Source organism: Camelus bactrianus, chromosome 1 (genome assembly GCF_048773025.1).
Source record: "Camelus bactrianus isolate YW-2024 breed Bactrian camel chromosome 1, ASM4877302v1, whole genome shotgun sequence".
NCBI lineage: Eukaryota > Metazoa > Chordata > Mammalia > Artiodactyla > Camelidae > Camelus > Camelus bactrianus.
This window is the reverse complement of record NC_133539.1, coordinates 47,265,572-47,293,088: the sequence shown is the minus strand read 5'-3', so window position 1 is coordinate 47,293,088 and position 27,517 is coordinate 47,265,572. Positions and strand designations below refer to the sequence as shown.

The following is a 27,517-nucleotide window of genomic DNA, read 5'->3' as shown; positions in this document are numbered from 1 at the left end:
TGAGTTCTCTCTCTCTCTCTCTCTTTTCCTCTCTCTCCTGAAGATAGAGTAAGAAAGCACACTGTAAGGCCTTTCTTTTCTTAGGAATTTTACTGCCTTTACTGAGACAATTGTCACTGCTAAGAATAGAAATGTATATACTCTGTTGATGACAAGCAAAAGATGACAAAAACTCTTGTGGTGTTAACACTCTGTACACAATTTCATTGTAGCTCCAATGCTAACTAACTCTGGGACCTTGGTCAAATGCTCCATCTCTCTGAGTACCCCAGTGAAGAGGCTGAATTCTTCTGTATGTCTCAGTGGAGGGGTGATTGGCTTCTAAAAGGGATAATCCTTTGGATATGAAAGTGTCCCACACATTGTAGGAGGTTTTGCTTTCCTGCTCCCATGTGCTAAATGCCAGCATTGATCTCAGTCACTACGACGATGGGAAAATGCCTACCCTTTTTCCAAATGCCCTCCTCCCTTGGGGGAGGTACCATCCGGAGTTGAAAGCCCCTAGACGTGATGATCAGGCACTAAGTTTCTTCAGGTCTAGTATTTTATGATTCCATGAGAGTTCTAGCCATGCCTATTAGAAGTAAGTTATTTTACTTTAAAAAGCTCAATAATGGTAAAAACAATAATTATAATCAGTAGCCACTGAATTCTCACTAGGGATGCTGTGTCTGCTCTGTGCTTTGTATGGATATCTCGTTCAATCTGACACAAGCCTGCAAAGTTGATCTTATTTATATTTCCATTTTATAGTTAAAGACAGTGAACCTTAGAAAGATTAACTACTCAAGGTAACACGGATAGTAAATACTGGAGCGAGGATGAGGAAGTGATAAAAGTGGACAGGGGATGGGAAGAGCAGAACTAACAGTTACTGGATTCTAAGTGCCAAATATTCTGCTGTGGATATTTACATCCTCTGTCTCATTAAATCGCTCCCAACGACCATGACACACACATATTTTAATATTGTTATTTCACATATGTAAAAGGCAGGGATCAAAGTGCTTAAAGATATGGTTATTTGACTCCATTTCTTTTTGGTTTTGTTTTTCCTGTTATATACTGTTGGCCCCCAGTAATCAGTCTTCTGTGAGGTTATTTTAAGAAGAGCTCAGACATGGGTCCATGTAGTCCCTGAAAAGTGGATGTGTCAAATGTTCTGCCTCATTCCTCCTTCACTGGACAGAAAATAATGAAAATGATTAAGTGGTGAGCAGTATATTGGATTATTGCTTTTATTAATTTAGCAGACATCATACCATCCATTTCTTCCTCTGCTACAGTTTCAGGCTTTCTTCCCGTTTCTTAGCTACTCCCCATCCCTGGCCAAAGGGGTCCTCTCCCACTGACACCTCTTGAGTATTTGGGGAATTAAAAAGGGGTGAGCAAGTTAGTCATGTTTTTTTAAACTTTCAAAGTGACTGCTGTGGACAGAGAGTGATTTCCTCGGTGCTCCGGAGGATAAAAATCATTCTTGGTGCTTTATTCACGCGGGTGTGCTCTTGACTCCAATAATAAAAAACTGTGATGCCAGCCAGCTTATGGATTGCTGTGGAAATGACTCAAGATAACTGATCAAGGAGTAGGTGACTCATAACTAAATCACCACCAGACACCGACTGGCTCCTGCTGCGTGTGCTCTCCTGGGCAGCTGAAGGATGGATGCGATAGGCCTATTTTAACTGTTAAGCCGTTGGAGCACATTCTGCTTCCAGGCTTGGAGACTGTCCAGCTGAAATTCACTCCTGCTTGGAGTCTTACGAAACCTGATATTATGTAGGCAGTGCCTTTGCATCATGGCGGCAGGATCTGCATTTGTACAGCTCTCCCCAGGAGGTTACAGAGAGAGCCTTTGCCACACACCTCCAGGGAGGGGAAATGCAGCCCGAGTTTTACAGTAGGAGAATCTGAGTCAGAACGATGCACTAAATTGCCATTCTCCCTCCATGGAGTTGAGAGCTGCTCTGGGAACTAATGTTATCATGAGAGGGGAAGCTGAGGCTGGAAAAAACCTTCAAGCGCATAATTCAAGTGAAGAGACTGCAGCCCAGAGAGGTTAGGTCACTTGTCAAGGCTTATACAATTTATTAGAAACAGCAGCGGTAGGACAGACTAGGAACCCCAGGTTCCTAACCTACTCTCCCAGTATTTTTCAAACTTTATGGTGAGCAGGAATCACAGGGGTTTGTGTTAGGGACAAGATGCTGAATGATGGCATCTTTAACAGGTTCTCAGGAGATGCTGATGCTGCAGGTCTTAGGACCACACTTTGAACAGCAAGGCTTTAGAACATGTTGCCACCCTACCGTAGGATGCTTGGTCCCTTAGTAATAGGAACATGAGTTCTCTCACAAGATCATTGGGTAGGGAGGTACCAGGCCAGCTCACCTCTCTTCCCCTACCTCTGTTCCCCTCTCCTCCTCTCTCCTTCTTTTCTCACTCTCCTCCCTTCCTGCTTCTTTTTTCTGTCTTTTCATTGTATTCAGCATTCAGCTAGAACCACAGAAAGGGATAAATATATCCTGGTTTTACTAGAAGGTGGTTGCTGATAGAGAACACCCAGGATCAAAATGAACACTGCTGTCAGATGAAGGAGTGCTTTCAATGTGATTTCCAGGTGACCTATGCTGTTGGTGCCTTGTCTAAGTCAATCTATGAGAGGATGTTTAAGTGGCTGGTGGCACGTATCAACAGGGCCCTGGATGCCAAGCAGTCAAGGCAGTTCTTCATTGGCATTCTTGACATCACTGGCTTTGAGATGCTTGATGTAAGTATATCTAGTTACAAGGGGATAAGAATATGTGAATTGAATGTCAGAAAATGTAGTCAAAGCATGAGATTCATTCTGTGCAAATCTTAAGATCTACTTTGGTTAGAAAAAAACCTATTATTAATACTAACAAATAACAATGATTATTATAATTAATTGTATTAAGAAATTAATTCAGCCTTAAATAAAGGTAAATAGAGATCAAGACATCTTTTATGATTTTGAATTTTAATATCATGATATTACTTTACTGTCATAATCCTTCATTTGCAGGTTTATATGAAAAAGGTAAGAATTTAATTGAGTGGTTTTTACTTAGTGGGTCTATTTGCCAATTTTTGACAGTGGCTATGGTTTTCTCTTTATGTTTTTCCAAGTGGATCTCAATTTTATTTTTCTACTGAGGTATATTTGATAATTTAAAAATGTGTATATTTAAATTGCACAGCTTGATGATTTGGTACACATATGCATTGTGAAATACCACAATCAAGGTAATTAACATATCTGTCACCTCAAATAGTTACCATTTTCTCAATTTTATTTTTATCTCTTCTTCCTACCTAATCACAACTTTGAAGTATAACAGCCTTGAACAACTTTGTATTAATTTTACCAATGAAAAATTACAACAGTTCTTTAATCAGCGCATGTTGGTATTGGAGCAAGAAGAATATAGGAAAGAAGGCATTGACTGGGTGGCCATTGACTTTGGCCTGGATTTGCAAGCCTGCATAGATCTCATTGAGAAGGTAACGTGTGCTTCTCTCCTCATCCGTTTTTGTTGAAGGGGAATTGTCCTTGCCTGCCATGTTGATCCCTGTCAAGACCCAGGCTCTGTCAAGGGGATGGGAAACAGGGCAGGAGAGTGGTGCACATTTCTCTGAATGGTTTTTCTGCGCGGCATGCGTAGCATCCTAACTAAGCTCTCACGTCAGTTACCCTCCTCCATCATCTCTAACTCACGCTGTCGCTGCGCGTGTGCTGCTTACGCACGGCCTCGGCTGTTAATGCGTGAGGAAGCTTGTCGAGATTAAAAATGGTCATGCTCTTGACTGGGAAAACACAGAGCTGAAAATATGAACACTGTAGGGCCTGGCTCATTAACATAAGGTGAATGAGTAGACCCAGAGCAGCCTAACGAAATCTGGCAAATTAGCATGCAAACAAACAACTGCCCTAAATCCTCAAGGCCACTACCTTGCAGGATGTAGTTTGTTCATTTAATTGGACAAGTACCAGTTAGTTTAAGTAATTTATGACAATACTCCATGGCTTATTAGTAAATTAGCTGCAGTGTATGGTTTCTGAATTCAATGATGTTCCTGCACACTGAAATCTTTTCATGTGCTCTGGGAAAGATTAACCGGATTTGCTGGGAGAAATCAGTATGGTTTTCTCTGTGGCTTTGTTCAAGGGAGCAGCTCCATGCCCCTAGTGTCTTGCTATAACTGTGGATTGCAGTGAATTCTGGACACAGGTCTGGGAAGCCACCCTTTGCTGTCACATTTGATTCTCAGCCGCCTTGTCAGGAAGGGGTTACGGTGACTGGCCTCTCACTGTCCTTTGTGGGGCCCAGATTTTATCAATCACTGTCCCATCAATTTTATTTGTTCGACTTTAGATGAAACTACATCTTCCTTGAAAATAGCCATAATTCCTAATGGGAGTGGACATCACATTGATTTTCTTTGTCTTATAACCTGTGAACTTCCTGCGGGGAGGACAGACTGATTGAAAAAATGATGATAATGAACCAACTTGTGAGCTGATTAAAAATAATGATAATAATGACCCAATCATGATCTGGTAAATGTTGGATGACATTGTTAAAGCTACAGTTTTCTAATTAGAAATGAAACAAAAGAACTGGAGCCCCTTACAGGGACAGATTTAATTTTGGGCAATTGTCAGCTGCAATGGCTACTTACTCTAACAATGGCAAGATACTGTTTTCAGGCAGGAAAGTGAGATGCAGACATTATTCAGATCCTGAGAAGTCTGTGAATGTTATTAATGATTTGTAGTTGATGTGAAGTCTTGTTTATGTGATATAATCAAAGTTATTCTAAATAAGACACTAGCAACATGAATGTAATTTCCTGTTGTACTGTCTATTGATATGATAAAATGAGAAAAAAAAATGACCAGATGATAGAAGGAAAAGACAAGTTTTTGGTTTTCTATGAGTGATTTCAAAGATGTTGAGGTCAGGCAAATGCAGAACACCAAAACCTTTCTTGAAATGATTCTATATGTTGAAAAGATCATTGCGTTTGCTCAGGCTATGTGAAGAAAATTTGTAGTAAATATTAATGGTCAAACTTACTCCTTGAAACAGAATGCATCATGGGAAGTTTTCAAAATTCAAAAGAACTAAAATACATCAGTACATATAAAATGTCTCATAGAATGGATCTGCGTGTATATATAAGGAAAAGAGAGATTTTCAGACATAAAAATTTTGTTTTATTACTGTATATAAAACAGATACACAAGAAGGTCCTACTGTATAGCACAGGGAGCTATGTTCAGTTTCTCATAATAAGCTATAATTTAAAAAATCTGAAAAATATATGTATGTGTGTATGTGTGTGTATATATATATATATAACAGAATCTCTTTGCTGTACAACTGAAACTAACATTGTAAATCAAAATCAATTACACTTAAGTAAAAAATAAAATTTAAAAATATTCTCATGTTTTTATGTTTACAAAAAAGTTTATATCAAGCTAAAAAATGTATTTCAACACCAACTTTGTTGATTTGGTCTTCAAGTGTACAATGACCTCCTTCTATATATATGCAGTGAACAAATCTATTATAGGATTAGCTCACACTTATCTAATTACTGGAAATATTCTAGCTTGTTTAGAACTTGAGCATCAATAATTTACATATTAAAGTATTAAATATGATTACATATTTATGATTTTATATAGGTATTGGTAAAGAAATTATTCTTACTATTTTTTAAACAAATACATCCAAAATTATATATTTGAAAGCTGTTGCCCCTTCAGTGTAGTCACCTTGGGAGGCTACCTCCTTATTTGAATAATTCAGCCCTTTTGGAAAAAGCCCCTCATAAGATGGGGATTGGGAGAAATTTTTAGATTTTTTACTATTTTTGAAAGAAAAGTAACTTCAATACTGATCATCTTAACTGTTTTTGAGTCCAACTGTATTACCTAGCTTGGTCACATTTTTTGCTTTATTTGTCTGACTTGGCCTGAATAAACTTGTGATTGTTTCTATATGGCATTACATGGTCAGACAACAGGAAGTTTCCATGCGCCAATAGCCAAAGGAGTCAGATATCACACTGGAGGTTCTAAAATATTTTAAAGCCTTTTTATTTTTGATTAATACCCTTTTATTTATTTGATAATAATTTTGGAGTTCTTTCCACAGCCATGCATCTATATACGTCATTATTTTAAGGCTACCAGCTGCATAATATTCGCTCTATTAACATGATTTTATTAACCAACCTCTTGTTAGTGGGCATTTAGTATCCTTCCAAAATTCTGGCATTGTAAACCATGATACAATGAACATCTTTGTATGTATCTTTATGCACATATTAGAATAGGATAATATAAATTCTCCAAAGGGAAATTAAATTTCTGGACCAAAAGGGAGAACGTACACATATATTTAATATGTTTACATATTTAGATTTGTATCTAGTATATTGTGGAGCTCTTTCCAACCACCTTCTAATAAGAATGTCCCAGTGTATACTTCCCTTAACAAAATTAGATATTATCAGTCTTTTTCATCTTTGTCCTACTAATGTCAAAACTGATTCATTTTTTTAAACATTTTTTATTGATTTATAATCATTTTACAATGTTGTATCAAATTCCAGTGTTCAGAACAATTTTTCAGTTATTCATGGACATATACACACTCATTGTCACATTTTTTTCTTTGTGAGTTATCATAACATTTTGTGTATATTTCCCTGTGCTATACAGTGTAGTCTATTCTACAATTTTGAAATCCCAGTCTATCGCTTCCCACCCTCCACCCCCCGGTAACCACAAGTCTGTATTCTCTGTCTGTGAGTCTATTTCTGTCCTTTATTTACGCTTTGTTTTTGTTTGTTTGTTTGTTTTTGTTTTTGTTTTTTAGATTCCACATGTGAGCGATCTCATATGGTATTTTTCTTTCTCTTTCTGGCTTACTTCACTTAGAATGACATTCTCCAGGAGCATCCATGTTGCTGCAAATGGCATTATGTTGTCTGTTTTTATGGCTGAGTAGTATTCCATTGTATAAATATATCACATCTTCTTCATCCAGTCACCTGTTGATGGACATTTAGGCTGTTTCCATGTTTTGGCTATTGTAAATAGTGCTGCTATGAACATTGGGGTGCAGGTGTCATCCTGAAGTAGATTTCCTTCTGGATATAAGCCCAGGAGTGGGATTCCTGGGTCATATGGTAAGTCTATTCCTAGTCTTTTGAGGAATCTCCACACTGTTTTCCATAGTGGCTGCACCAGACTGCATTCCCACCAGCAGTGTAGGAGGGTTCCCCTTTCTCCACAACCTCTCCAGCATTTGTCATTTGTGGATTTTTGAATGACGGCCATTCTGACTGGTGTGAGGTGATACCTCATTGTAGTTTTGATTTGCATTTCTCTGATAATTAGTGATATTGAGCATTTTTTCATGTGCTTTTTGATCATTTGTATGTCTTCCTTGGAGAATTGCTTGTTTAGGTCTTCTGCCCATTTTTGGATTGGGTTGTTTATTTTTTTCTTATTGAGTCGTATGAGCTGCTTATATATTCTGGAGATCAAGCCTTTGTCGGTTTCACTTGCAAAAATTTTCTCCCATTCCGTAGGTTTTCTTCTTGTTTTACTTCTGGTTTCCTTTGCTGTGCAGAAGCTTGTAAGTTTCATTAGGTCCCATTTGTTTATTCTTGCTTTTATTTCTTCTAGGAGAAAATTTTTGAGATGTATGTCAGATAATGTTTTGCCTATGTTTTCCTCTAGGAGGTTTATTGTATCTTGTCTTATGTTTAAGTCTTTAATCCATTTTGAGTTGATTTTTGTATATGGTGTAAGGGAGTGTTCTAGCTTCATTGTTTTACATGCTGCTGTCCAGTTTTCCCAACACCATTTGCTGAAGAGACTGTCTTTATTCCATTGTATATTCTTGCCTCCTTTGTCGAAGATGAGTTGACCAAAAGTTTGTGGGTTCATTTCTGGGCTCTCTATTCTGTTCCATTGGTCTATATGTCTGTTTTGGTACCAATACCATGCTGTCTTGATGACTGTAGCTCTATAGTATTGTCTGAAGTCTGAGAGAGTTATTCCTCCAGCCTCTTTCTTTCTCTTCAGTAATGCTTTGGCAATTCTAGGTCTTTGATGGTTCCATATAAATTTTATTATGATTTGTTCTAGTTCTGTGAAATATGTCCTGGGTAATTGGATAGGGATAGCATTAAATCTGTAGATTGCCTTGGGCAGTGTGACCATTTTAACAATATTGATTCTTCCAATCCAAGAGCATGGAATATCTTTCCATTTTTTAAAGTCTTCTTTAATTTCCTTCATCAATGGTTTATAGTTTTCTGTGTATAATTCTTTCACCTCCTTGGTTAGATTTATTCTAACCAAGGTATTTTATTACTTTGGGTGCTATTTTAAAGGGGATTGTTTCTTTACTTTCTTCTTCTGTTGATTTATCGTTAGTGTAAAGAAATGCAACTGATTTTTGAACGTTAATTTTGTAACCTGCTACCTTGCTGAATTCTTCAATCAGCTCTAGTAGCTTTTGTGTGGACCTTTTAGGGTTTTCTATATATAGTAACATGTCATCAGCATATAATGACACTTTTACCTCTTCTTTTCCAATTTGGATCCCTTTTATTTCTTTCTCTTGCCTGACTGCTGTGGCTAGGACTTCCAGGACTATGTTGAATAGGAGTGGTGATAGTGGGCATCCTTGTCTTGTCCCAGATTTTAGTGGGAAGCTTTTGAGTTTTTCACCGTTGAGTACTATGCTGGCTGTAGGTTTGTCATATATAGCTTTTATTATGTTGAGATACACCCTCTATACCCACTTTGGCGAGAGTTTTTACCATAAATGGGTGTTGAATTTTATCAAATGCTTTTTCTGCATCGATTGAGATGATCATGTGGTTTTTGTCCTTTCTCTTGTTGATGTGATGTATTACACTGATTGATTTGCGTATGTTGAACCAGCCTTGTGTCCCTGGGATGAACCCCACTTGGTCATGATGTATAATCTTTTTTATGTGTTGTTGGATTCTATTTGCCAAAATTTTGGTGAGGATTTTGGCATCTATGTTCATCAGTGATATTGGTTTATAATTCTCTTTTTTTGTAGTGTCTTTGCCTGGTTTTGGCATCAGGGTGATGGTGGCTTCATAGAATGAGTTTGGGAGTATTCCCTCCTTTTCAATCGTCTGGAAGAGTTTGAGAAGGACTGGTATGAGTTCTTCTTTGTATGTTTGGTAGAATTCCCCGGTGAAGCCGTCCGGTCCTGGACTTTTATTTGTAGGGAGGTTTTTAATTGCTATTTCTATTTCCTTTCTAGTGATCGGATTGTTCAAGTGTTCAGATTCTTCTTGATTCAGTTTTGGTGGACAGTATGTTTCCAGAAACTTGTCCATCTCCTCTAGGTTATCCAGTTTGGTTCCATACAGTTTTTCATAATATTCTCATATGATATTCTGTATTTCTATTTTGTTTGTTGTAATTTCTCCATTTTCCTTTCTTATTTTGCTAATTTGTGCTCTCTCTTTTTTCTTCTTTGTGAGTTTGGCCAGAGGTTTGTCGATTTTATTTACTTTTTCAAAAAACCAGCTTTTGGTTTGGTTGATTTTTTTCTATGGTCTTGTTAATCTCTATTGTATTTAATTCCCCTCTGATCTTTATTATTTCCTTCCTTCTGCTGCTTTTTGGGGCTTTTTGTTCTTCTTTTTCTAATTCATTCAGGTGGTGGGTTAAATTGTTTATTTGAGATTGTTCTTCTTTTTTGAGGAAGGCCTGTATCGCTATAAACTTCCCTCTTAGCACTGCCTTTGCTGTGTCCCATAGGTTTTGAGTGGTTGTGCTTTCATTCTCATTTGTCTCAAGGTATTTTTTAATTTCAGCTTTGATTTCCTCATTGATCCATTGTTTTTTCAATAACATATTGTTTAATCTGCATGCTGTCCTCTTTTTCTCCTTTGTTTCTCTGTTGTTGATTTCCAGTTTCATGGCATTGTGGTCAGTAAAGATGCTTGAGATAATTTCTATCTTCTTAAAATTGTTGAGGTTTCTTTTGTGCCCAAGTACATGATCGATCCTGGAAAATGTTTCATGTGCACTTGAAAAGAATGTATATCCTATTTTTTGGGGGTGTAATGCTCTGAAAATATCCACCAAATCTAGTTTTTCTATTGTAGTATTTAATTTCTCTGTTGCCTTGTTTATTTTCTGTCTGGAAGATCTGTCTAGTGATGTTAATGCAGTGTTAAAATCTCCAACTATGATTGTATTCCCATCAATATCCCCCTTTATCTCTGTTAGTAATTCTTGTATGTACTTAGGTGCTCCTATATTGGGTGCATATATATTAACGAGTGTAATATCCTCATCTTGTATCACTCCTTTAATCATTATAAAATGTCCTTCTTTATCTTTCTTTATGGCCTTTGTTTTAAAGTCTATTTTGTCTGAAATCAGTACTGCAACACCTGCTTTTTTGGCTTTTCCATTTGCATGGAATATCCTTTTCTATCCTTTCACTCTCAATCTATATGTGTCCTTCTCCCTAAAGTGGGTCTCTTGTATGCAGCATATTGAAGGTTCTTGCTTTATTATCCAGTCTGCCACTCTGTGTCTTTTGACTGGAGCATTTAGTCCATTAACATTTACACTAATTAATGATAGATGTGTGTTTATTGCCATTTTGAACTTATCTTTGCAGTTGAATTGGTATATCCTCTTTGTTCCTTTCTTCTTCCTTTTGTGGTTTGGTAATTTTCCTTTGTAATATCATGGATTTTATTTAATTTTTGTGACTCCTTTGTAAATTTTTGGCTTGTGGTTACCCTTTTTTGTAAATCTGTCAACCCATTACTATAACTGTTTTTATTAAACTGATAGTAACATGATCTCAAACCCATCCTACTGTTAAAAAAATTTAAAAAAGAAAGAAAAAGATATTCTATATTTCCCTGCCTCCCTCTCCCACTCTCAGTGATTTGTATGTCTTCTTTTATAATTTCATGTTTACTTTATTTGTAATTCATGAGTTATCACCTTTCCAGTTGTGAGTTTCTCATTTCTGTAGCATCCTGCTGCTTTTCTATTTAGAATAGCCCTTTCAATATTTCTTTTAGCATGGGTTTAGTGTTGCTAAACTCCTGCAGCTTTTTTTTGTCTGTGAAACTCTTTATTTCTCCTTCTATCCTAAAGGATAGCCTTGCTGGATAAAGGATCCTAGGCTGCATCTTTTTTCCATTCAGGGCTTTGAATATATCTTGCCACTCCCTTCTGGCCTGTAGTGTTTGTGTAGAGAAATCAGCTGAGAGCCTTATGGGGGTTCCCTTGTAACTTACTCTTTGCTTTTCTCTTGTTGCCTTTAGAATCCTTTCTTTATCCTTGACTCTGGCCATCTTGATTATGATATGTCTTGGTGTGGGTCTATTTGGGTTCTTCCTGTTTGGGACCCTCTGAGCTTCCTGTACTTGGATATCTGATTCCTTCTTTAAGTTTGGGAAGTTTTCAGTCATGATTTCTTCAAAAACCTTTTCAATCCCCTTTGATCTTTCTTCTCCTTCTGGGACCCCTATTATGCGAAGATTGGGACGCTTTATATTATCCCATAGGTCCCTTATGCTATTTTCATTATTTTTTATTTGCTTCTCTTGTAGTTCTTCTGAATGGGTGCTTTCTATTGCCCTGTCTTCTAGATCACTAATTCGTTCCTCTGCATTATCTAGTCGGCTTTGCACAGCTATTAGATCATTCCTCATCTCTGTCAATGAGTTTACCCATTCTACTTGGCTCTTCTTTATAGCTTCAATTTCATTTTTAACATATTTTATATCTCTAAACACTATCTCTTTTAATTCCTTCAGCACCTTCTAGTAAGAATGTCCCAGTGTATACTTCCCTTAACCAAATTAGATATTATCAGTCTTTTTCATCTTTGTCCTACTAATGTCAAAATTGATTCATTTTTGTTTTATTTATTTTTTAACATTTAGTTTCCTTTACTTTTATTTATTTATGTAACATTTTTTATTGAGTTATAATCATTTTACAATGTTGTGTCAAATTCCAGAGGAGTACAATTTTTCTGTCATATATAAACATACATATATTCATTGTCACATTCTTTCTCACTATGAGCTACCACAAGATCTTGTATATCTTTCCCTGTGCTATACGGTATAATCTTGTTTATCTATTCTGCATATGCCTGTCAGTATCTATAAATTTTGAAATCCCAGTCTGTCCCTTCCCATCCCCTGCCCCCTTGGCAACCACAAGTTTGTATTCTATGTCTATGAGTCTGTTTCTGTTTTGTATTTAAATCCTGATAGCATCTTGGCAGTGAGTGTTGTCGCCTCCCAAATAGAGTTCTTTGGATATGCTAATTCTTATGTTTTTATTTTTAAATGAATCATTAATATCTTGTTATCCCTTGTATGCACATGAATATTTTCTTCAAACATGTAACTCCATGTTTTTTTGTTCACAGCTGTTACTTTCTGCCCACAGCAAAGCAGCCCAGGTCCCAAAACTCAAACCTGTATGTCTTAGTGTTCACCTATCAGTTAATTACTTAATACAATTTGCTGAAGACCTAGATTTTAGTCTCCTCAGGACCTACTATGTTAAGGGTTGTGAGAAATACAAACCAGAGGCATCATCCTGGCACTCAAGGAACTTAGGGTATAATTGAAACATTGTCTTAAGATCAAAACTTTAAAAAAATTATTTAAAATTTTTTTATTTTTTAATTTTTATTGAAGTATAGTTGATTTACAATGTGTTAATTTCTGGTGTACAACAAAGTGATTCAGTTATACATATATATATTCTTTCTTCATATTTTCCATGATGGTTTATTACCGGGTATTAAATATAGTTCCCTGTGCTATACCATAGGACCTTGCTGTTTGTTTATTTTATATACAGTTGTTTGTATCTGCTAATCCCAAACTCCTAATTTATCTCTCCTCCACCTCTTTCCCCTTTGGTAGCCATAAGTTTGTTTTCTGTCCGTTAGTCCCTTTCTGTTTTGTAAATAAATTCATTTGTATCATATTTTAGATTCCATGTATAAGTGATATCATATGGTAATTTGTTTTTCTCTTTCTGACTTACTTCTTTTAGTATAATAGTCTCTAGGTCCATCCATGTTGCTACAAATGGCATTATTTCATTCTTTTTTATGGCTGAGTAATATTCCTTTATATATATATCACATCTTCTTTATTCATTCATCTGTCGATGGACATTTAGGTGGCTTCCATATTAAGATCAAAACTTGTATTAGTTTTTTAATTAAATAGATACATTTATTTAGCAGCTACTTGTTTTGATTGCTTCCTTCTCACCCCAGTGGTGAGGGAGGGATTCCTATCCTAGGGCTATGGGGATAGATGAAGGTATGAACCTGACATTGGACAGATGAGATGGACAGCAGCTCATTAGTCACATATACTCACAGCCTGGGGGGTTGGGTGACGAAGACACTGTATGCCGCATGAGGCCACATGGCGGTTGCACTTGGGAGCAGAATGAATAAGCAAGAGCTGTGGGAGGTAGACTTTGTAGTAAATAATAGGGTGAGATGACCATTGATTCCTACTGGAGGGTGTAATTGGCTTGTTTGAACAATTCCGTGGGTTGGCAGGGAAGTGAAACCCATTACTCAAGAAGAAGTAGGTGCTGTGCCTGTTCCCATGATAAAGAGGGCTGCTTTGCTAGAAGACCCAAACCATGACAGCACAGATGGGGGGAAGGGGGGCGGTGCCCAAGATTAGGTCATTTGAGGCTCTCCTGTATTTCCCCTGATGTCAAAGCACCCATCATGTTGGACCTTAATACTGGACTGCTGCATATATAACTTTGAATTAAGTGCTGTGGAAAACTTAAGCATTTGTTATAAATAGCACTTGCCCTTAGGAAGTATGCAGTCAAGAAGGAGATTTGTAAGTCTAATAAATGTAAAAATATGTGTCAGGGTAAATGTGGCAAAGGCACAGACAAAAGCCCACAGAATTTAGGAGAGCAGAGGTCACCTCTGCCTGCAGGAGTCTAGGAGGGCCTGGTGGGAAGGGGACATAATTTCAGCTGGATCTGAAAAATGGATATGATTTTGGCAGGTGAGAAGAGGAAGACAGTGAGCAGGTGGAGGGGCGGGCAAGAGCAAAAGCTGACAAACAGGAAAGCAATGGGCACGTTTCAAAATCTAGTTGGAGCTTAGACTATACAGAAGGAAGGATCTAGAAGTTAAAAAGGAGGATCAGATTGTGAAAGATTTTAATGAATTTCTAACTTGTATTTAGGCAATGGGAAGCCAAAGAGTGTTCTGCACGGGACAATGGGGTAGTCAGAGATGCTTATGTTTTAATCTGGTGAGTTTGTGTGCTGGGTTTGGATGGGCAGAAAGGCTAGAGTTATCGCAGTTAAGAAGCTATTACAGCAGAGGAGAAAGAGGCCCTGAATCAGGATAGCTGAAGTGGAAATAGTAAGAAAGTGTCAGATGTAAAAGAGAGGAAGGCAGAATTGATAACATCTGAAGAGGAAGAGGTTGGAGTACTAACATTCGGAGTCAGGGCAACTGACTCAAACCATTTACTGTACAATATAGGACAATTGATGCTACAGGGCAGAACATGATTACTTTCTTCCTGACCAATTTGGAAATTAATTTGCTAGAGGGCCTCATATTTATTAGAAGTTTGGGGCCACCAAACTTGAAGAAATGGAGAAGACCCGGAAGAAACAATGTTTTTCCCTTCTCAGTGGTTTAATTGTTACATTTTGAGCTATGACATCTACTTGCTTTGCATAAAACTTCCATTCATCCTCAAACAGAAGATGGCTTCATTGGAGTCCCAGGGAAATGGTGGTTCTCATGCATGGGAGGTAGCACTGCTTGAGACGGAGGCTGCTGCTCCTGGTGAGCCTTTGCCACAACCCTCATTAACAGGCACCATCCCAGGAGATGCTTATATTTTTAAATGATTCATCCTAGTGTTCACTGAGGGTTGACTATATGTATGGTAGGAAAATACGTGGTACAAAATGGAGTCCATGCCTCCAGAGCCTGCGCCAGTGAATGAACTGTTTATCAGATTCTCCCTCCTCCTCCTCCTTCTCCTCCACATTTCTCACTTCAGCAAGAACCCACAAGGTCAATGCTGCCAGAAGCAAGACAAGTATTGTATCAGTTTCTCTTAGAATATTTTGTCATCACTTAGAACACTTGATATATTTATTTGCTGCTTCATTCCCCACGTTGATGCTTGGGAGGAAGGAAGATGTCCAGGGCCCTTCAGAACAAGAGTTATTAGTAGATTGTTGTTCAATACATTTTCTATAAAATAAGGTTCTACATCTATGAGACTATACAAAAGAGGTAGAAAACCACAGTCCATATATTAGATTGATAGACTCAAGTAAATCAAAAATATGTTCTTCAAATATCTAATGATCCAAGGGAGACCTATCTGGATGGCTTTAGTGGAATAACTGAGAACTGAGGGTTCTAAACTACAAGCAATTTTTCTTCTAGTCTGTCACCCATCCAGAGGTTCGACTTGGAGTTGGTGTGTTCTCTCCCCATGAAAATATTCAAGCATAAGCTAACCTGCTTTTCAGAAGGAACTTGTAAAAAGGAATTTTAGGTGGGTTGGGCCAGACCTATAATGTCTCTCCCAAACCTGAGAGTCTGTGGTTCATAGGTACAAAGAGTTGATAGAGAATCATAAAATCTGTGTTGTTGGGCCAAGGGGTCACAGTTCCATCTTGGAACTCTCATGACATTTTCTCTGTTCCTCTGTCTTATTTGCTTTGTAGTCTCCATACCATGTACATGTCTCATCTTCTCAGTTAGATGCTCCGCAGCCAGAGCCTATGTCTGATTATTCTGTTATAATCCAAAGTGTTTGGTACAGTGATTTGTTCATAGAAGGCACTTCAGAAATATTTGTGGAGTAGATAAATGAAGATATAAATACACAAAGAGATATGCAAATATAGGAATCCTTGATTTCTGCCCCTCAAACCTGTCTTTCCCCATGTGTATGTACCCCATATTGGATCATGGCAGCATCCATTCGCTCAAGCCAAAAACCTGGTCATCTTAACTCTTTCTACTACACCCCACGTTCTGTCCATCAGCAGGTTGTGACCCAGCTCTACTTTTCACCTGCAAGACGCGTCAGTGATTTCTCACAGTCTCCAGCACTCTCACTTGTCTGGATCAGGGGTCAGCAAACAATGGCTCAGTGGGCCAAAGCAAGTCTGTAGCCTATTTTTGTAAATAAAGTTTTAATGCCACATTGTCACACCCATTTTGTTTACATGTCGTCAGCTGCTGCTTTCAGAGCTGGTTGGCTTAACTGCTGAGGTGCAACCTTTATTTTTATTATTAAAGTCTAAAACCTTTATTATGTGTCCACTTAGAGAAAAAGTTTGCTGACAGGGTCATCAGTTTTCTATCACATATCCCTTTTTTTTTTTTTTTTTTTTAACAACCCTTTAAAAATGTAAAAACCATTATTAGCTCACTGGCTTTCCAATACAGACAGACCACAGGCAGGATTGAACCACAGGCTTGACTTTGCCAACCCTGGTTCTAAACAATTAATCCTTTTAAGCATAAATCTAATCACATCATTCCATGTTAAATATCTCCAAAGTCTTCCCAATGCACTTAAAATAAAATCCAAACGTCTTACCACAGCCCATAAGGCCTTTGGGACCCAGTCCTGCTTACCTCTCCTATCACAGGCTCCCTCCGACCAGCTTTGCTCTGTCCACACTTGTCTCTGGCAGGACGTCAAAGTTGCCAAGGGTGCTCCTTCCTCGGGGCCTCTGCACTTTCATTTTTCTGCCCAGAATACTTGCACCAGATGTTCTCAGGATTTGCATTTCTCACTCAGGTCAGAGGGCTTTACCCGACTATCCTACTGAAATAGCTCTCACACAGCCCCAGTTATACTGTCTCTTTCCTTTGCATGATTTCTTCAGAGCACTTACGTGAAACTGAGTTATTTATTTTTCCTTTACTTGTCTGTTGTCTGTCTGCTGCCCAGAAGGTAAGCACTGGGAGGACAGACACTTTGTGTATGTGGTTCATGGCCACATTGCCAGCTTCTACTGGTGCCTGGTACCTAGGAGGTCTTTAATACATATTTGTTGAATAGATGGTTAGCTAGCTGTATGTAGTGAATATCTTTTCCCCTTGTCAACTAATTAGGTTCCTGGGAAATAATTTACACTGACCCCCTACTGACAATACTGTTTATTGGTATTTTTTTAACTGCTATTTATATGTATCTCCAATAGCCAATGGGCATTTTTTCCATCCTTGAAGAGGAATGTATGTTTCATCAGGCTACAGATATGAGTTTCAAGACCAAACTTTTTGATAACCATTTTGGAAAGTCGGTTCATTTCCAGAAGCCCAAGCCTGGCAATAAGAACTACGAAGCTCACTTTGAACTTGTCCATTATGCAGGAATGGTAAGTTACCTCTGGACCCTCAGCCCTGAATTCCCCTGACTGTTTCAAATGTGTTTAGCCAAAATCCTTAGATAATATATAAGTGAAGTTTAGATTAAATGAAGAGATAAAAAAATTTCGGTTCCAGAAAAAAAGTTGGTGTAGCCTTTTAACAGTTAGGAAACAAAACACCTATACTAGAGGTCAGAAATCTCAAAATAGACTCGTCACCCCAACTCAAAGTAAGACAACTTCAGAAAGTTATGGAGGCCATCAAAGACATGGGTTTTTCCTTGTTTGTCTTTCCTTTCAACTTGACATTGTGTGAATGAGTGATTTCAATTCATCTTTTATTGAAGTTTAAAAAAATTTTTCTCATAAAGAAATGGTCACTGTTAAGTAATGGTCTCAAACTATGACCAACAAAGATTCCTAATGACCCTCATGCCCTCTCCTCATTTCTCTACCAGGAGGGGTGTGTGTGTGTGTGTGTCTGTGTGTACGTGTACGTGTACGTGTACTTGTACGTGTGCGCATCATGCCCCTTCTTTCTGCTTTTATGCTCTGGTCAGTGATTCTGGATGGAACAGAAAGAGAACAGATGAAAGATAAAATAATACTTCAACCTAAGAATGACCTGTCAACTGTACATAGATATGCTTGTTAATGTTCTTTTTTGATATCCTTGAATATTAATTAAAGTGATATTTACAGTAAAATACCATGGTAATTGACCATGTTTTTTTGGCTGCTCACTGTGTGTCAGATACAGGTGGGTTATTCCATCTGCTCTTGCCTATGAAGGGGGGCTGATGTGAATTGTCTCTACTGGAAACGCCATCTATTTCCTCCTCCCTCTCCCTCTCTTGCTGTTCCCCTCCCTCCCTACCTCCCTCCTCTTCTCTTCCTTTCTCTCCACAATGTAAATGGTAAAGCTGAGAATCTCTTTGGGTTGAGCATAGATTTCTGGAGTATTTATTCAGCACTGTTACATTAAACTGATTGAAAAGTTAAAGGATCCACACAATTTATGATTTCTTAAGGCATACACAATTTGCTAAGTTAATTTATGCATTCTCTTCTTTTGTTACCTGAATTGCATGCCTTTCCAAAGGTGCCTTATAACATCAGTGGCTGGCTTGAAAAGAACAAAGACTTTCTTAATGAAACAGTGGTGGCTGTGTTTCAGAAGTCATCTAACAGTCTCCTGGCAAACCTTTTTGAAAATTACATCAGTACCAACACTGGTGAGTCGAACAATCTTTCTCAATTTTTCAGCCTTAGAATGGAACTCATGTCTGCCTTAGTGTTTATAAAAATCCTGGCTTCGTTCCTGTCATATCTGTGTTTGTTCCCTGTGGCCTGAGTCATCCCCTCTTACTAGCCTTTCCATCCTCTGGCTGGTGATTCTTCGGGAAAACAGTGCTCTAAAGTAGATAGATTTCAAGGAGACTGCTCCAGCCCACTTTTATCTTCTCCTCAAGCCACCTGCAAAGAGAGAGCAGCAAACTATGTTTTGATAAATGATTTGGGGGAAATAACAAGCCCCTTTAATACATATCCCCCAGATATCTTGAAATGCTCCTTCACAGTGTTCTCAGAGTGCAGTAACTTGGGGTTATTATAAGCTTTATGAGGGCAGGAATCAGGTCTGATTGTAGCCTCAAACATGTAGCCAAATTCCCATTTAGCAGGTACTCCATAAATACTTGTTGAACAACTAATAACTATTCTTGTTTAGCAGTTTGTAATTCATAAAGCATTTTTCGATGCACTACCTTACTGAATCCTTGTCATGACCCTTTCAGATACCTATAGAGAGAAGTCTCTCCCTATCTTACAGGAGCAAGTACAGAAGAATTAAGTAGCACCCCCAGTTTCACGAATCAACTCTTAAAAGATAAACTCAGGCATATTAAAATTTTTAAGAGTTTATTTGAGCAAAAACTGATTCAAAATAGGCAGCACCAGAAGTGGTTAAAAGCATCCCACCGACAGGAGCTCAGGGAGAGGCTTTTACGGAGAAAAGGCAGAAGCAAAATGAGGACATGTTGACTGGCTGTTGCTTAAAACCCAGGTGGCTGTTTGTGATTGGTTGTCCTTAGCGTTTTGATGTTGTAAACTTGGGACATTTACAGGCTTAGGTCTCGGTTTGCTTACTTAGGCTGCCACGACATTAGAGCCACTTAACATCACTAAGTGGCGAAGCCGAGGGAGAAAGCAGGACTTCTGCTTCCTCGTCTTGGGCCTGTTCCACTCTCACCATCTCCCAGATACAAAACAGAGAGATGGACAGGCTACCTGGATTTAGGATACAATTCAGACTTCTGCGCCATGATACAGACACTGAGCCCAAGTTGTTGACATCACCTTCACATCTGGACAACTGCTAGCTGCGGAGGGAAGCTCTTCAGGATTCATAGCAAACGTGCAGGTTGGCAGCCCCAGAGCAGAACCTGGTCTTCAAACATGTTTGGTCCACACAGTTTTAAAAAAATCAGAAGGTCCCACATACATGTTTGGATTTCCCTTCTGCTTTGAAAAATGGAAATTATGGGAACATAGAAAATCTGGCCAGCCTGGTTTCAGAGGCCCTTGTGGCAGTGGGGCAAAGGGTACCAGCTGTTCTCTGAGTGAGGTGTGCTCTCACTTTCTAACATTCTCACCTTGCTATTATCTTACACCCAGCGTCAGGTTAACTCCTGCCCGCTGGAGCCTGCTTTGGGAGTCCTGATTGACGTGGTCAGGGAATGGAGAGAGAATTTAGCACTTCTGGCTTCATTAGCACGTGATGATGTAATTTAGGAGCAGGTCACTGCCTGAAATCCTATTGGCCTGTCTCAAGAGGAGGTTGAGAAATGGAAGCTATTGTGTTTGGACCCTGAAAACCTTCAGGCAGTGCATTTGCCTGATTCTAATAGCCCCTAAAGTGCCCCATGTGAAGTCTCTTAGATAGTGGCCACATCAGTGTATGGCTCACAGATGAGTAATTCTTGGATCATGAGAGATCAGAGAGTGGTTTGGGTAGAGAATTAGAGAGGAAATCATCTTCTGACTCTTCAGGGTGTGCTGTGTTCTTTTGAACTGGAAGAGAAAAATTGTCCCAAATGTCCTTTTTTTGTAATTTTGTAAGCACGCCCTGAAAACACTTGCCTCCAAGTTTCTGACTCATTCAAACATTAAATTACCCCTAATAACCGTTCTTTGTTCGGGGAATCTAAGTACTTTAAACCAGTCATAATTCTTTTAAAACATTAGTGGAAAGTAGTAGTAGTCCTCTTTCATGGGCAGAAAAATGGAAGTGCAAGGAAGTCAGGTGACTCACGGAGGGCCTGGGATGTGGCAATAGGACAGCAGTGATGAAACTTTATGACATCTGCCTCAGCACAGTTACTACTCAGGCTAGAGAATATTTTATTAGTTTTTCACATTTACAGCTGGCCCATTTTCTCCAGATTGCCTATAGGTTTTGTTGGTGGTGGAGGTGGTGTACATCTTCATGAATCAGCACTGCACAAATGTTTGTAAAACAACTTGGCTTAGCGTAGATTCTTTAGCTTCAAGAAGATGGGCATGGATTATTTTTTTGTAAATCATAAAAGTAATGCATGAATATTGCCCCAAACACAGACAATACAGAAAAACTAAAATATGGGAACATAAAAATTACCTATAATCTCACAGAGAGAGATAGCAACTGCTAAACTTTGGTGTGTACTCTACCCAACATTTTTATGTACATGGTCACCCATGATACTTTAAAACACACTTAAAAACATGTATGTACACTCAAGATCATAATGTACGAACTATTTTGTAGCCTAATTTTTCTCTCAAAATAAATCCTGGAAATCTTTCCATGCCAGTGATATGGATCTACATCATCATTTTAAAAGATCACAGTGTTTCATTTTATACATATTCTTTCATAATTTAACTAACCAATCCCCCTTTGATAGACATTTGTTGACATTTTTATTTTTGGCTTAATTTTTTTTAAATTAAACAACACTGCAGTGAATGTCTTTGCACAGTTGCCTGATTATTTCCTCAAGGAAAAACACCAAATATAGACTTTTTGTGTTGAGACATAAATATTTTTAAAGCCTTTGGTAGACATCACCATATTGCTTCTAGAACTTTGACACATTTATGCTTTCATCAGCAGGGCTTGGTAATGTGACAAAAAGAGCCCTTTTCTTACTTTTTTCCTTCTTTTTTTAGCTCTACAGTTTGGGGAGAAGAAACGCAAGAAAGGAGCTTCATTCCAAATGGTTGCATCTCTGCATAAAGTAATTTTTAATTGCATCTATTCATATATTAACTGCCTCACAATCTGCATATGTTATTACTTATTGGGAATTTTACATCTTCAAATAAGGATAAAGTATCTGAAATTAACCAAGTTGGAAAAGTTGACATTTATCTTGATATTAATGGGCTTTAGTGGACACCACCGGTATCCCACTTACATCCCCTTTATCCTCTTCCCTCCCCACCCCCTAATCTGCACCCATCTTACAGCTGATGAGAATATTGGCCCCAGACAACTCACAGTTGCCAGGATTGCCCTTGGTCAGATGGGAAGCCCAGCTGTTTTCTTACCCTCTCCTCCGGACTCTGGCCCCTCTTTTGCCTCAAGGAGGTACCAACTGTTGTACAATTGATGCATTTGTGCTTAGAGCCCCTGCAAGAATCAGACTCAGCTGAATTCTCACCATTGCTTTTTTTCTCTCCTGCCCTACTCAGCTTCCCTCCTTCTCCAAGTAAACCTCTCGAACCAGAATCCCCAGCTCAGATTCTGCTTCCAGACAGTCTGACCTAAGATAAAAATTTCCAGACAGAAAACTTGAGAAACAGTTTCTCTCCTCAAGCCATTTAATGTTACCCATTCATGAATTATTGCTATCAAATTTAAAATGAGTAGATAAGATTCACAACAGAACCATGTCTGTCAGGTAATATTGACTCATCACGGGAAGGAAATAATGTATGTTTGGTAAGCAGGGAAGAATATTGAATTCATTGTTTTATTGTTGGTATGCATCTGGCTTTAAGATTAAGCTGATCAACATGGAGACTTTTGTGAGGTGGCTTGGTGTTTTTAATGATTTGAAAAGTAATTTTTTGTTGTTATGGTCTCTATTTTAGGAAAACCTAAATAAATTGATGACTAATCTGAAATCAGCAGCACCTCATTTTGTGAGATGCATAAATCCCAATGTGAACAAAATGCCAGGTAAGTCAACTTCTTCATAATCCACACTAGGAAATACATTTGATTTAAGCTATATTGAATGTCTTTGCAAGAAACATTTATGAGTTTCTTTTATATAAAAGCTAGATTTTCAGATAGAAAAACAAGTTGAAAGTGAGGTTTTCAGAACCTCCTCAAGAATGCCTTTGAATTGAGATTCAAGTGGATGTAAAGAAGGGTTTCACAAAGCATACTCTATTGGGTAACATTAGAATGCTTGATATTACCATTTAAGTTCCTCCTTGAATTTCATGCTGAAACCTGAATGAGCTTCTATGCCATTGTCTATAAGGGCAAAGTATAATAAAAAGGGATTGAATAATCAGTTGGGGGATTAAGGTAGATATTTCAGCATAAAGGAAATCATTTGGTTTAAATTATCTAAAATGACCATAAAGACAGTTTCTAAATCCATATCTAATTGTTAAGAACTCCCTCTAGTCTTCCTTCACAATACAAATATATCCCCTCTCCTGAAATAGGTACTCCCCTCAGTACCCATTTCTTTAGTTCTGTACTTCCGGGCTTTTTAAAAGAAATGTTTTTTTTTTTTCCTCTAGTATTATTGAGATACAATTGATAAATAGCATTGTATAAGTTTAAGGTGTACAGCATAATGGTCTGCTTTAACATATATCATGAAATGATGACCACAAGTTTAGTTAGCTTCCATCATCTCATACAAATACAAGGAAAATAGAAAAGATATTTTTTCCTTGTGATGATAACTCATAAAACTTACTCTCTTAATAACTTTCAGTATACCATACTGCAATGTTAATTATAGTCTTTATGTGGCACATCACATCCCCAGTACTTATTTATCTTAAAAATAGACTTCTGTACCTTTTGACCAACTTCATCCAATTTCCCCCACCCCCACGTCTGGTAACCACAAATTGAACCTCTTTTTCTATGAGGATTTTTTTTTTAAGATTCCGCATATAAGTGCATTTGATATTTTCACCGTAAGCTTCTTGGTTATAAACATCTTTGCCCCAAGTATTTTTGCCACAAACATTTTCTTTGTGTAACTAATTGGCTATAAGGCAATTTTGCCATAAGAAGTAAGATAACATACAATAAAAATAAATAACAAAGTTAAAAAGACTTTACTGTGAGATATAAACTATTTAAATATGTTTAAAATGTGTGTAGATTGATGGCAATACTGATTTTACTTTGTGGGCTGCACCTCAGCATTTATCTTCAATATCATTGTTTATAGTTCATTATACATTTTTGGCTTGTTGATTTGTCTCCTCATTCAGCATCACACTTTTTCTTCTTTGCTAAAATTTCTTCCCTCATTGAGAGAGGTATCAGTTTCCAAATATTATACATGTTTGTAACTGAGCTTTGTATTGTGTTGTGAAAGCTTTCCACACTTGTTTGTCATGGCATGTTGTCACATGTCTGTTGGTAGACATTCCAAGTTCTATGGGAAATGTGGGTTCAACTCTGTGCCTTCGAGGCCCTTGACCTCTTTCAGATTTATGTAATATAAAAATGGGAGTACAGTGTTGATGGAGAAATGACTGTCAGCCAGTTGTCTTATCTTTTATGGCAAAATTGTTGCATGGTCAGTTAGTTATATGGCAAAAATGTTTGTGGCAAAAATACTTTTGGCAAAGAAACTTATGGTGAAAATACCTAAAACCATAAATGAGATCATATGACATTTCTCTTTCTCTGTCTGACTTATTTCACATAGCATAATGCCTTCAAGGGCTACCCATGTTGTCACATATAGCAGGATTTCCTCCTTTTCATGGCTGAATAATATTCCTCTCTGTGTGTATCACAACTTTTTTATCTATTCATCCATCAGTGGACACTTAGAATGTTTCCATGTTTTCATGTCTTGGCTTTTGTAGTAGATACTTTTTAATGAGTGGATGGTGGTAGTGGGGTAATGAAATAGGTAGGTGGTGGTGAATTATTTAGGTTTTCAGTTGAGAAAAGGAAGTTTTTACAGATATTGACTATGAATTGCTTTCCTAACATCATGGATTTGAAGACTTCCAGCCTTCTTTTTGGAATTTCAGGTTTCTGTGGAGCTTGCTCGGAGGCTGTAAGCCTCAAAGTTGTCTGTATGACGAGCACTTATGTCTTCAGAGCACTAATCACCCTTGGAATCTGTAGCCAGATGTTGCTGATTCTGATTTCTGATGTTCTGTAGTATCTTGCATTTTTTTTAACCTCCTGTAATTAAGACCCCAATCTTGACAGCCTGTGACCTATTTTGGGAAAGTGTGATGCTAAACAATGATGCCGCAGTTTGAATTTTTGCAATGCAAACACTCATGTTCATTCACGCTGTATGTTTTTGCTTCATTGTTTCTTATCAGCTGGGTTTCTGAACACATCTAGGGACACTGCTTCCATCTAGCAAGGAATCTAATTAGCTGCCTCTATTTTGGAGCGATTCTGTTACCTATTAGAGTTGCCTCCCATTGAGTCAGCTCTGATTTCAGCAGGTTTTTTGTTTGTTTGTTTTTTTAAGTCTTAAGACAAAGTCACAAGAAAAGCTTCATAAGATAATCAAAACAGTTCTTCATATGTCCTTAAAGGATATGGGCTTGCTTGATCTTGTGGTATCAGAGAACTCTGCTTTACCCCGTCTTACAGATGGTCTGTTTCTGTCTATGAAAGGGATGGGAGTACAGGAATATGCATACATGGCTTTGAGGTTACTTCTGTGACCCTGGGCATGAGCAGAGAATCATGTCATTCCATCTTTCTTATAACACTCCAGCTGGCCTTTGTGTTAGGAGGGTACTGCTTGGCTTCTTCCAGAAGCCTTGCTGAGAGCCAGATATGGTGGCTCACTGGATGGCTTTTCAAAGGCTTCTCTCAGAGATTTCAGCTGTGGCTGTGGTGGGGCTCTATCTCATGAACATGCCTATACTATAGCATAAAACTCAAGATAATTGGGGGAGAACATAGGCTGGGATGTGGCCAGTTCTTTCCGAAGGCAAAACAGTGAACAGAATTGTGTGGTAGCGCTCATCTGCCCCTTTCTTTGTGTCCTCCCTTCTTGTAATCCCTTCCCCTTCCTACTTGGAGATGACAGTTCTCTTTTGTGCTTTATCCCTTGTCTAGCTGGTTTTTGGCTGCCAAATGGATATAGTACCAGCCATTTACATTCTAGCAAAAAAATTTCTTTTCATTTTCTAGGAGTATCTGCTTATAAAATCTTGACTAACTATGAACTAGAGGGTTTGTTCCAGGTAAATCCTATTTAGAGAGTCCTAGGTAAAAGGATGGGTACTGTGAATGCCACCAGGCGGGGAGTGAGTAGATCCTATTACCTATCATGTAGAGAACACCAAATTCCAACTATTTTAACCCAAGATGCAGCAATTAGGACAAAATGTAGGGTAATACTGTTTTTAGACATGGACTCATGTGATCCTTTTTCTTCAGGTGTAATGGACCCTTATTTGGTTCTACAACAGCTGCGCTGTAATGGTGTCTTAGAAGGGGTCAGAATATACTGTGAAGGTTTTCCAAACCGGCTGCTATATGCTGATTTTAAACAAAGGTAAACATACATCCCAGGATCCAAGAAGCCTGAGGCGGTCCATTTTGTTTCCCCTCTTTCTGAGTGTTTAGGCATGCATTGTTTGTTTGGTTGATATCCTCCAGACGGCAGATCGATGTGTTTTGGTGGTGGTGAGATATACGGTGACAGAGTTCCATTATTATTTCCCCTTAAATCCAACATCCGTGTAGCTGTAATATCCTTAAATCTCTATTACTGGATAATAGACCCACATATAGAAGAAATATATAGAGAAGAAAGATATGGAGGCTGAATTGAATCTCTGAAATGTTGTATATACTCAATCGTAGCTGCCATCCAAGCAGGCTGTTACTTTACTAGCTAGGCTGTGAAAAGAAGGAAGCCAGCAGGTTGTGCAGCAGGAGGCAGGAGAGGCATCTTTGCTTTCTATTTCCCAAATTCTAAAAGTGTAAATTATAGATCATCAAGCAAATGTGAGCAAAGTAGAATAGACAAAGTACCTGTTTCAGAATTAAGAAGCCTATTTCTAGCTCTCCACCGGTTCACCATTAGGGTGAGGGAATCTTAGAAAAGATTTTTAATGTCTTGGCTTTTCAGTTTCTTTTCCATACAATAGAGATACTTAAGCCTGCCTCTTTCTATCTCTTTCCCCTCTCAACCTCTCCCTCCCTCCCTAATTGAGCAGAGAATCAAGTGATGTTGTCTCTAAGGCACTCTGAAAAGTACAAACCATTACACCAAAGTAAGGAATTATTGCTCATATTCTCATTAATATTGCCAAGAGTTTTATGGAAATTGAACATATTGGTGGGAGAGGTAGAAGACTGTTCCTCCTTTCACTCACTTGTCCAGGTTATTCTTTATTTGAATCATATAACCCCTGACCTCAAGATTTATCCTTGACCTATTTTAAATTAGGTACTACATTCTGAACCCAAGGGCCTTTCCAAAGAGCAAGTTTGTGAGCAACAGAAAAGCAACTGAAGAATTTCTTCGCTCCTTGGATACAGACCATACCCAGTACCACTTTGGAATCACTAAGGTAACTGGAAAACTACAAAGAGTGCACTTAGAGAAGAGTGGGAGGAAACTGGGTGTATTTTAAAATTCCCAAAGAAGTGCAGTTATAAGGCATTCTGCAGTTCTTGTGACCACAAATAATACAAATAGAGCTCTGCGGAAAGTGGAAATGTCAGCACTATTTGAGAAAAAAATTCAATGTTTCTTGAACCTC

The 27,517-nt window shown here is 38.1% G+C and overlaps 1 protein-coding gene across 1 annotated transcript in view; it reads left to right on the top strand.

The window, feature by feature from the left end:
- The window catches only part of MYH15 (myosin heavy chain 15), a 139,089-nt gene that overhangs the window by 36,068 nt on the left and 75,504 nt on the right, over window positions 1-27,517 (top strand). Inside the window, exons 13-20 of the mRNA XM_074370204.1 lie at window positions 2,621-2,770; window positions 3,355-3,525; window positions 17,342-17,518; window positions 18,612-18,744; window positions 21,722-21,789; window positions 22,649-22,736; window positions 26,184-26,301; window positions 27,202-27,325. Coding sequence (XP_074226305.1) covers window positions 2,621-2,770; window positions 3,355-3,525; window positions 17,342-17,518; window positions 18,612-18,744; window positions 21,722-21,789; window positions 22,649-22,736; window positions 26,184-26,301; window positions 27,202-27,325 — 1,029 coding nt within the window. The remainder of the gene's footprint in view (window positions 1-2,620; window positions 2,771-3,354; window positions 3,526-17,341; window positions 17,519-18,611; window positions 18,745-21,721; window positions 21,790-22,648; window positions 22,737-26,183; window positions 26,302-27,201; window positions 27,326-27,517) is intronic.